Genomic DNA, 10,272 nt, shown 5'->3' with positions numbered 1-10,272 from the left:
TGGAGAGATCGGCGTGGAGCAGCAGAGTGCCGACGCGGCAGACTGGAATCCCACTCAGCTGCGGCATGCCGATGTGCATTGTGGGAGTTAATGATTCAGATGAAGGAAGCAGGGTTGATTACCCTGATGCCCTCATATGCGCCTCTGGAATTAGTCCTTCTGGAATTAGTGTTGACTGAAAATGCCTTGGTTTGTTTTAAAAAATCCCTAAACAATTAGTCAAGTATCCCTGTTTGAGCAATAGAATAGATTAGAATAGAATACTGTACATCAAAAATTTTATTAGCACATATATATATACACACAGACTTCTACAGATACCTGTACATCTGACCATCTGAATGCATCTACTGCTTGAGCCTTAAGTTTGAAGTCCCATTTAACATTCTTCTATACCAGTAAAGGGCTGGTGTATTTGTACTTGGTCATGGAGCTGTTGGTGTGTTATAACCTTTTCCTTATACTGACGTTGTCGTAGGTGAGCACGTCCTCATCTGCGCTGGTGGAGGGAGCCGGCATATGGAACTCTTCCTGCATATGTCCAGTATCCCAGGCTTCGTCGCCATGCCAGAACTCCTCCGGGACTGGATAATTGGCCATGTACTGCCAGGCGGGCCTGGAGTCGTAGTCATCTGGCTCGGCGTAAATGGCTTCGGCACTGTAGTCCTCAGTCGCAGCGCACACAGTGAGTCCGTCCGTGGACTCCGTTTTTCCACTCGTCTCCTCAGGAAGGGGGTAGTCTGGGAGAACCACAGGGTCTGTCCACAGGCCACGGTCCTTCAGTCCTTGGCTGTTGGGCTTGCGTTCAGCTGGAATGCTGGGCTGGGGTTTGCTGACCATGGCATAGACTGAATCCTGCACCCCAGACTGGGAAGGAGGGTCAGATCTCGATCTCTGCGCATGGCTTTTGGGAGAGGGCTCAGAGGAACCGAGGGACAGACTCTTGAACATGCTGTCCAGCTGGCTCTTCTCAGAACTTTCTGCTGCTGAGAGGGGCACATGGTGTACTGTGCTGTACTCACGTGTGGCTGCCCTCTCCTGGGAATTCTGGGTAATGGGCTTGTCTTTTTTTTCTTGGTGTTTCTTGGTGCTGGCATGTTTGGTCCCTGGCTGTTGCAGATTCGGAAGGTTCTTGATGGCATCCTCAATGCTGGAGAAGAGACGGTTGCCGTGGCTGGTGGTGAACTCGAAGCAGCCCTCCCCAGACTCACATCTGCGTCCGGCCTCGAAGGAGAACGACAGCTGAGGGGCACAATCGGGAACCGAAACTTTAGGGTTTCTGTATACAGAGGCCTGTTTTGTCTACATTTATGGCATTTAGCAGATGCTCTTATCCAGAGTGACTTACAAAAGTGCTTTGTCATTTACTCATAGAACACATCCTAGTACAGTACAGTAGGTTAGAGTCCAACATTCCAATGAACTAGAATACTGTAGAAATACAGGAATCAATGTTGATAACTAGAAGTACAAAATGCATAAGATCCATCTTAATAAGTGCAATAAACAATAAGTGCTAGAGTTTGATAGACAACATCAGTTTGCCCCCCCTTACTCAGATATGACAATAGTATCTCAGCTTAATAAAATGTACAACACACCTTTACCATCATGTCACAACCATACTCCCTGACTGGTACACTGCTTAATTCAGAAACAGATTTTTAAAAATACAAGGGTCGTTGCCTGTTTACCATGTCTTGTCCAAACTTCCTGATGAAACAATACGGCCAAGAAAGGATGACCTGCTTGGTTTTGGGGTCCTTCAGGACAAGGCAGTCACGCTGGGGGGTCAGAATGTAGTTTCCATGGAGGTTACACTGCGCCGCTGCCTCTGAGTTTACTGCAATGACCTGGAAGTCTTGTGCTACAAGAAAAAAAGAACGTTAATGTCCTTACTGTATAGATAAATGTAAAGTTTACTGAGATACATTTAAATGTTTCAGCTGTCAGAGCTGGCCCTTTCAATGTGTTCTGGTTAGTATTAATAAGTGATGTAATCTAGGTATTAACCAATGGAGGGCCAGTATGCAAACGTGGCCTGCACATGTCATTGTCCAAAGAGCATAAAAGATCTTCCTCCAATTTGTACACAGCTGTCAGGACTAGATGAGCCTCCAGCCAGTTGGCAGGATACCCAATGAAGTCATGCCCGTGGGGTCATGGCCGTGGGGTCGTGCCCGTGGGGTCATGAACATGCGGTCACACCCATGGAGTCATGCCCAGTGGGGTCATGACCATGGGGTCATGCCCAGTGAGGTCATGAACATGGGGTCGTGAACATGGGGTCGTGAACATGGGGTCGTGAATGTGGGGTCATGAACGTGGGGGAGTTGGGAGTTCGGAGTCCTTGCATGATTACAGAGCTGAAGCACTGCAGTACAGTTTGCATGTGTCAGTTGCCTCGTCGACCATGCAACACTCCTCCTGTTTTAGATGCACCATTACCCACAAGGCTTTGGGCTCAGAAGGAGAAACTCAGTTTATTACTTTGCAAAGGATTTAATGTCAATTAGCTGCTTGCAAGATGAGTGAATAAAGGAACCTTTTTTCTATTGCAATGTGCTTTCATTTCATCCTCTGATGCTCAGCTACAGAAATGTATTAATTCATTAATTTATTTGTTTGTTTATTTTTATTTATTTATGTTCTATTTTAAAATGGCCACACTTGGATGTTGTCTTTGGCAGCAGTTTAATTTCATTACATTTTATCTCTCTGCAGCTTTGCAGAACTGCAGGTCCACAACCCTGATGAGTCAAGCAGAGAGCGAAGGAAAACTCTCTCTGAGGGCATGCGGAAGCCTGACTCAGGAGGGGAGCCGGACTCTGGGTGGTGGAGGGTTGATACAAACAACAGAAGCACTAAACCGAGGGTCAGGGGTAAGCGTGCAGTCAGAGACGCATTCACCATCAGGTGTCTCAAACATCCTTCAAAATCATTGGAGAAGAATGCACTGCAGGAATGCACTGTTATAGCATCGTCCCTGTGCATATGCACATGGGTAGTCTGCACTGATGAACATTAGTAGGATTCTTTGCTCTGTTTACTAGGGTTTGAGTGTCCAGGAATGGGGCAGGTCTGTGAGTGGGCTTCATTAATGCTGGTGAGTCCTAATCACAGCTGATTGTCATGTCACTGATTGAAAATGCTCTTCACAAGCTCAGATCCTCGGCTCATCCCTAAGAGCGGAAGAGGACCCTACGCCCTGCAGTCTGTGGGCCACTGCCATCAGAAACCTACAGCTGTCACCACTGCAGGAAGAATTTTGGAGCTACAGAAAGCATCAAACAAGCACCAGCCACAGGAGGAAATGGGAGTTGACGCGACTGTCCATCCGTGGAGCACTGACTCAGTGAGTACGTGGGAATGCACAGGTATCCCGAGCCAGCCATCACCTCCCGTTGGAAGGATGTGAACACGGATCACATGCGCCCAGGCCGTGTCTGTGTAGCGCCTGTACCGGGCAGAGGAGACACAGCGTGGGGTGGTACTGCAGGTGTTTCTACCGAGAATCAGCCAGGGGACGCAGGACACCCACAGACAGCCGCGCGCTGTGGCGCATAACGCCGGCCTTCTCAACGGTTTTTCTTTTGCATCACAGGTCACTTCCTTAGCCGTGAGTCTTCAGGTGAAGGATGTGAATCAGTGGGAAATAGAGCATAACCTCACTGCATTTCACTGCATTTCATTGCATGTAGAAAAACCAGACACCTGCTACAGAATGGGTAACAACAGCCAGTATTTTGTGATAAATTAAGCAGAATAAGGAAGACTTAAGGTATCATGTGTGCCTGAGTCCGGTCCTGAGACTCCACCACACTGTTTAGTGTCAACCTCAATCTAACTCATCTGATCTAGTTAAGCGAGACCTTCAGCTGTGTATGAAGGTAAGAGCTGTGTGCGTTGCCAGCAGACTCTGCAGGGTAGCGAGTGGTCCCATCAAGTAGCACATCAAATGAAAGTTCACCAATATTATTGTTGTTGTTGTTTTTGCTGTTGATAATATTATTACTATACCAAATATCCCTCATCTGTCCTATAAAAATGCAGTTGAAGCAGCAGGTGTGTTTTCCGGGCTGGGGTACAGTCTGAGGTACAGTCTGTGGTATAGTCTGGAGTACAGTCTGGAGTACAGTCTGGAGTACAGTCTGGGGTACAGTCTGAGGTACAGTCTGGGGTACAGTCTGTTGTATACTCTGGGGTACACTTTGAGGTACAGTCTGTGGTATAGTCTGGAGTACAGTCTGGGGTACAGTCTGTTGTATACTCTGGGGTACACTCTGAGGTACAGTCTGTGGTATAGTCTGTAGTACAGTCTGGGGTATAGTCTGTTGTATACTCTGGGGTACACTCTGAGGTACAGTCTGTGGTATAGTCTGGAGTACAGTCTGGGGTACAGTCTGTTGTATACTCTGGGGTACACTCTGAGGTACAGTCTGGGGTACAGTCTGTTATATACTCTGGGGTACACTCTGAGGTACAGTCTGTGGTATAGTCTGTAGTACAGTCTGGGGTACAGTCTGTTGTATACTCTGGGGTACACTCTGAGGTACAGTCTGTGGTATAGTCTGGAGTACAGTCTGGGGTACAGTCTGTTGTATACTCTGGGGTACACTCTGAGGTACAGTCTGGGGTACATTCTGGGATACAGTCTGGGGTATGTCTGAGCTACAGTCTGGGATACAGTCTGAGATACAGTCTGGGATACAGTCAGAGGTACAGTCTGAACTGCCTTGTTGGATGGTATCAGAATTTCCTGTCCTGGGCTGGAAAGACAATCTATTGAATGGTAGAGCAAGTATAATACTGAACTCTCTCTCTCTCTCTCTCTCTCTCTCTATCTCTCATTTAAGATGTTCTTCATGCTATGATGATTTCAGGAAGTGGGCCTCCTTTATTGGCAACACTCTGCTGTGAAACTTAACACATACTCTTGTCTGTCCAATCAAATCTGCAAGGAGGTGCTTTTTTCCTCTTTGTTGCCTGTGCTTTGACGATAATTGTATATCTGGTGTCTTTTTTTTTTACTTACTGAGCTGAAAAAGATTGAGCGGTTAAGTTCCAACTTTAAATGGATGGCTCTATGACAATTTACCACAATTGAAATTTATATGCACCTGGTGTATGAGTTTTACTTTTGAGTAAAATAAAGTTTTTAGCTGAATTGACAGAATACGGGGATGATAAATTTGATGATAAAGTAGAATTTGGGAGCAGCTCAAATCAGCACACATTCCCTTTCCTCAGCAATGCAGAAATTTACACACAAAACCAAAGATGTTCATTTGGACCTGTGTTTAAGGACAGGATGACTCTGTCTAGTGTCTCTGTCTAGTGTCTCTGCACTAAAAGGAGCTGGTGTTTGCGATGGGAAAGTTAAGCTTTGTCCTCTGAATTCACTATTACTCATTTCAGTAAATGAGCATTTCTGCTTGTGTTACTCTTTAGAGAAACTCCTACCCCTCAGAAACATAGCACTACACTGTGGAATGCTAACACTGATTTCCTGATTAAAAAGGTGATGCTATGGGTGAAAAAATGCAGTGTTCTCACATTTAAGAATGCAAGAGTATCTTAAATCTCTCTGCTACATTCTTCTGTTTTTTTCTGTTTCTTCTTTCTTCTCCTCTAAGCTGTTGAGCTGTCAGTTTTCACAACTGTCTGAGGTCTCTCACACACGAAGCAAAAACATGGATCATTGCCTCACCTCCACGAGCCGTTTTTCCACACTGGTCTGCATTATGGACCATTTTAAACAGAGCTCATCTCAAACACCCCTGCATGTGCTCCAGGCTAACAAATCAAATGGACTTTTAGCTGTAATTCAGGAGGCAGAAGCTGTGGGGAACAGAAGTGTGGAAGCCCCTGGAGCTGCACATAGACTCAGACAGGTCTTGGAGCTGCAGACAGACTCAGATGGGTCTTGGAGCTGCAGACAGACTCAGATGGGTCCTGGAGCTGTAGACAGAGTCAGATGGGTCCTGGAGCTGTGGCCAGACTCGTGCTGCAGACAGACTTGTGTTGAACATGTGAAGACAGGGCAAGTCTGAGCACAGCTTATATGTTTCTTCCTGCTTTGTGTCAGACGGTGCTGTAACAGAATGAGCCGGCCTTCCGTGCCACCAAAAAGAGCGAGTCGTCTCTGCCAGCTGATAATGGAACTGAGGTTGGCCACCTGTGACCCTAGCGATCAATTTATCTTAGGCCTGAGGTTCAGGAATTGAAGAGGCTGGTCATTCTTGTGATACAATCAACTAAAATAAACTTCACCATACACACACCCTCATTGTCTTTCTGTTCTCACTTTACCAGTGCTAATAATAACAGTGAAAGTGTATAAGGAGGCATATAAACATTGTACTGATGTTTGGTTATCAGCCTGATAACGTTATCTGTGTCTGCTGTCTTCACCTGGTTTATATGTCATGTTTAGGCAACAGGATGTTATTCTATAACATGAGGAACATGTGCTTCTCTTTCTCCCTAATATACATTTGTACAGAATGACTTGTTGGACTATTTTAGCATGAGTTGTCTGTCTCTTTAAAAGATGTGTGTTCTGCTTTTGTTGAATCTGTGCAGGAATTAATTATACTTGAAATATAAAATATGTGCAGATTTGAGCCCAGCAAACCAACAACAGAAATGCATGAAACCTCTAATCAAAACACAAATTCCCAACTGTGGAAATGGCTAATTCATTATCACAGTGTGTGTGTGTGTGTGTGTGTGTGTGTGTGTGTGTGTGTGTGTGTGTGAGACCTTACTGCAGGCTGCAGTCTCGTAGAGAGAGTTCTCCTTCATGTCCACAGGTAAGTGATCTCTCAGGGGATCACTGTCCTGCCTCACTAATCTGCTCTCAGCCTGGTTCAGCTGAAAAGAACAACAAATGGACACATATATATATTCATCAGCTGATTAGCTGATTAAGGACCTTGTGTACTTCACTACAGACAGATAGATAGATAGTGTGTGTGTGTGTCTGTGTGTGTGTGCGCGTGCGTGTGTGTCTATGTGTGTGTGTTTGTGTGTGTCTGTGTGTGTGCGTGCGTGTGTGTGTGCGTGCGTGTGTGTGTGCGTGCGTCTGTGTGTGTGTGTGTGCGTGCGTGTGTGTGCGCGCATGTGTGCGTGTGTGTGCGTGTGTGTGCGTGTGTGTGTGTGCACGCGTGTGTGCGTGTGTGTGCATGCGTGTGTGTGCGCGCGTGTGTGTGCGTGTGTGTGCATGCGTGTGTGTGTGCGCGTGTGTGTGCGTGTGTGTGCATGCGTGTGTGTGTGCACGCGTGTGTGCGTGTGTGTGCATGCGTGTGTGTGCGCGCGTGTGTGTGCGTGTGTGTGCATGCGTGTGTGTGTGCACGCGTGTGTGCGTGTGTGTGCATGCGTGTGTGTGCGCGCGTGTGTGTGCGTGTGTGTGCATGCGTGTGTGTGCGCGCGTGTGTGTGCGTGTGTGTGCGTGTGTGTGTGTGCACGCGTGTGTGCGTGTGTGTGCATGCGTGTGTGTGCATGCGTGTGTGTGCGCGCGTGTGTGTGCGTGTGTGTGCGTGTGTGTATTCATACTGGGAAAGCTAATCTGCACAGTTCTTGGATCCAGCTTTGAAGCTCCTCTCTCTGGACAGCGAAGATGTAGAGTCTGTCTGTGGTCTCCATCAGGAAGGAAGTGCACTCCTTTGGACAGTCCTGGCGTTCCCGCTCCAGTATCTGGATACAGTCGCGCAGGGGGATAACCTTCTTACTGTCAGCCTTCTTTCCCGCACGGCCTTCCTGCACGGATGAGCGCCTGTAGTCGAACAGCTCCAGCCTCGCCACGCTGTGCACACTGTTCGCCAGCACCACTGCCCACACTTTCCTCCACCTCTGACACACACACACACACACACCAGAAATCAGCAGGAGAAGAAAAAACACATAGCACATAGAAAGCATTCATTCTAATTTTACGCTAATGGAACTCCATGCTGTGTATAAGTGTGGCAAGCATATGATTAAGTGCATATGTATTTTCAATATCTTCTTGTTGTCCAAACAAGCTTTTAATTGCACCCACTATCGAGTCTCTTTGCTTTAAAATACAGCCGTGGCTATAGACGCTGTCTCCATTAGAGCAAACCCCCCTCACCGCCACCACAGGACTCGAAAGTCATGATGGCTGAGTCAAGTAGCTCATTACCAAAGCAGTTCTGTCTCCTGATGTCTGAACTGAGCTGTGGTGCTGTCTCAGTGGTCTGAATCATGTGTCCACAGCACAACTTCTCCTTTTGCTTTCTGTGTTCAGTAGAATAACGAGAAACTAATTTAGACTTCTGAACTGGGTTTGAATTGCACAGACGTTGGCACAGACTGGCACAGACGTCTGTTCCAGACCCTGACCTGAAGACAAACACAGTCATGACAGACACATCATCTTCCAGAACGGTGGCTCTGCTGTTGGTTTGGTCCAATCAGTACAGTCTTGTGTATTAGTGTGGGTGGAGCCTACCATCCAACTGTACCAACAGGAGCACAGCTAGCTGTGTTCCTGTGTCCCTGTGGACAGCTGGCCACTAATGCTGCTAACACAGCTCGGATTCAAACCTAGCTCCCAGCTGTGGGATGTGCTGTACAGGTACGCTGTTCTTTGTCCCCTTCAGTGTAAGACCTTGAGACTTCCAGCTGGCAGCCGGTTGAAAAAACGCATGAGCACATAGCAAGTGTTGCTAAGTTACCCTTCAGAGATGTCCAGCCTGGCCACAGCATGTCGAAAGGCTGACAACTCACACGTTACGCAAGACATCACTACTGAGGTGAGTTAGGCCAACTAAACACCCGTTCTTATCTCGCAGCACATGCACACACACACACACACATTTTGCAGAGACCTGATGCCAACCAGTGTCCTTTACTAGTGCTGGAGATAGGAGCTATGATTCAGCAGAGAGACATTGTGCTAGCGTTCTCGACACTCTAAACCACAACACTCTTTCCAGTTTGACAAGCAAAGAGTTCTCCCCCATGAAGCTGGACAGCAGTTGCTCTGGTCAAAAAGCTGATAAAACAATTGTCATTTCTCTTCTGGACTTGAGAAAATCCAGCACAAAGTCCAGCACAACCCCCCACCCCAAAAAGAGTTTGGCACAATTAATCCCTAACGACGGCAAATGTTAGCGCTCGTGTTTAGTACACACTATGATCCACGGGTTGTGTGTCTGTAGCCCTTCCTGGGAGACGCTCACCTTTCCAAAGCGTTGCTGGTACTGATGGAGAATTCCCTTCTTTCTGATGGCATCCTCCATAGTGGAGCAGTAGGACGTCTCCTTCCTGTAAACCTCCCTTACAATATCCCGTCAGTTGCCCGTCAGTCTTGCACGTCTTCTCTCTGTTTCTCTCTTTCTCTGTCCCTCTTTCTTTCTGTGCTCTAGTCTCTTTCTGTTTCTCTCTTTTTCTTCCTCTTGTTTTCTGATGTTCTGTTGCATGTTGGGCTGTAGAGGCTTGTGGTACTGGCGGTCTGTGATACACTGGTGGGGGTGGGTGTGTGTGTGTGTGTGTGTGTGTGTGTGTGTGTGTGTGCCTTGTCGGCCTTACTTCCTGTGAGATCTAAATATGTTGCTTCCTCTGAGGTCTAAATATGTCGTTTTGATCAAATTGGTGGGTGTGAGTCTTGTCGTGGTGGGCTGTGAGGGGTTTGTTCTTGGGCGGGGTTTGTCTGGTTAGCCTGTACTGAGTCACCTAGGCTGTTGTACAAACATTTTATGAAACTCATCGTGATACTAATAATAAAAGCACATTTGATCACTTTTATGCTGAGATGTTTTTTCATTTGCTTCCAGTAACTTTCCAGGTATATTTAAATTCCTCAACAAAATTCACTTCCAGTAGCTACTTTGAGTTCAGTTTTCAGAATAACTTTTTTTTTTTTCTCAAATGTTCTCTACTAACTGCTTTTGGTATTCATGAAACTTTTTAGTGCAAAAAAGTGGAAGTAAACAAATGACTTCAAATGGTCTGATACACTTCCCTTAGTCTTCTCTTCCACCACATGTGTGACTTTGTGAACTGTCTTCCTACCAGTTTAGTTTGAATTTGCAATTGCAGCGGCGTTTGATTTGGTCATCTTTCCCATGAGTGGTTTGCATCACTAGTGCTCTGTACACTACTGCATCTAAACTTTCCTTTCATTAAGAAACTGGGTGTCCAAATATCCTAGTGATGTGCAGATGATGCGTAAAGGACAGTGAGATCTCTGCACACATGCACACACACACATATATAGAAACAAAACCACATCACAAACACACA

The 10,272-nt window shown here is 46.5% G+C and overlaps 1 protein-coding gene across 1 annotated transcript; it reads right to left on the bottom strand.

Annotated features, from left to right (window-relative positions):
• Window positions 1–283: 283 nt before the first annotated feature.
• LOC113572340 (docking protein 2) lies at window positions 284–9,499 on the bottom strand. Its single transcript, XM_027001795.2, has 5 exons — window positions 9,210–9,499; window positions 7,558–7,854; window positions 6,771–6,876; window positions 1,695–1,867; window positions 284–1,242 (listed from the first exon to the last, which is right to left on the bottom strand). Exons 1-5 carry the CDS (start codon window positions 9,267–9,269, stop codon window positions 445–447), a joined length of 1,434 nt encoding a protein of 477 aa, XP_026857596.2. The 5' UTR covers window positions 9,270–9,499; the 3' UTR covers window positions 284–444.
• Between the last annotated feature and the right edge of the window lie 773 nt (window positions 9,500–10,272).

This window comes from Electrophorus electricus, chromosome 17 (assembly GCF_013358815.1).
Source record: "Electrophorus electricus isolate fEleEle1 chromosome 17, fEleEle1.pri, whole genome shotgun sequence".
Classification (NCBI taxonomy): Eukaryota; Metazoa; Chordata; class Actinopteri; order Gymnotiformes; family Gymnotidae; genus Electrophorus; species Electrophorus electricus.
Note: the sequence above shows the minus strand (reverse complement) of the source record. Positions and strands in the feature narration are given on the sequence as shown.

Bases quoted from the DNA above. Each gene is read 5' to 3' on its own strand.
- LOC113572340 (XM_027001795.2), bottom strand. From the start codon at position 9,269: ATGGAGGATGCCATCAGAAAGAAGGGAATTCTCCATCAGTACCAGCAA. The intron at 1,868-6,770 runs GTAAGGTCTCAC...TTTTTCTTGTAG, and splicing joins CTACGAGACTGCAGCCTGCA to CACAAGACTTCCAGGTCATT. The intron at 1,243-1,694 runs GTAAACAGGCAA...TGTGCCCCTCAG, and splicing joins GGAAGTTTGGACAAGACATG to CTGTCGTTCTCCTTCGAGGC.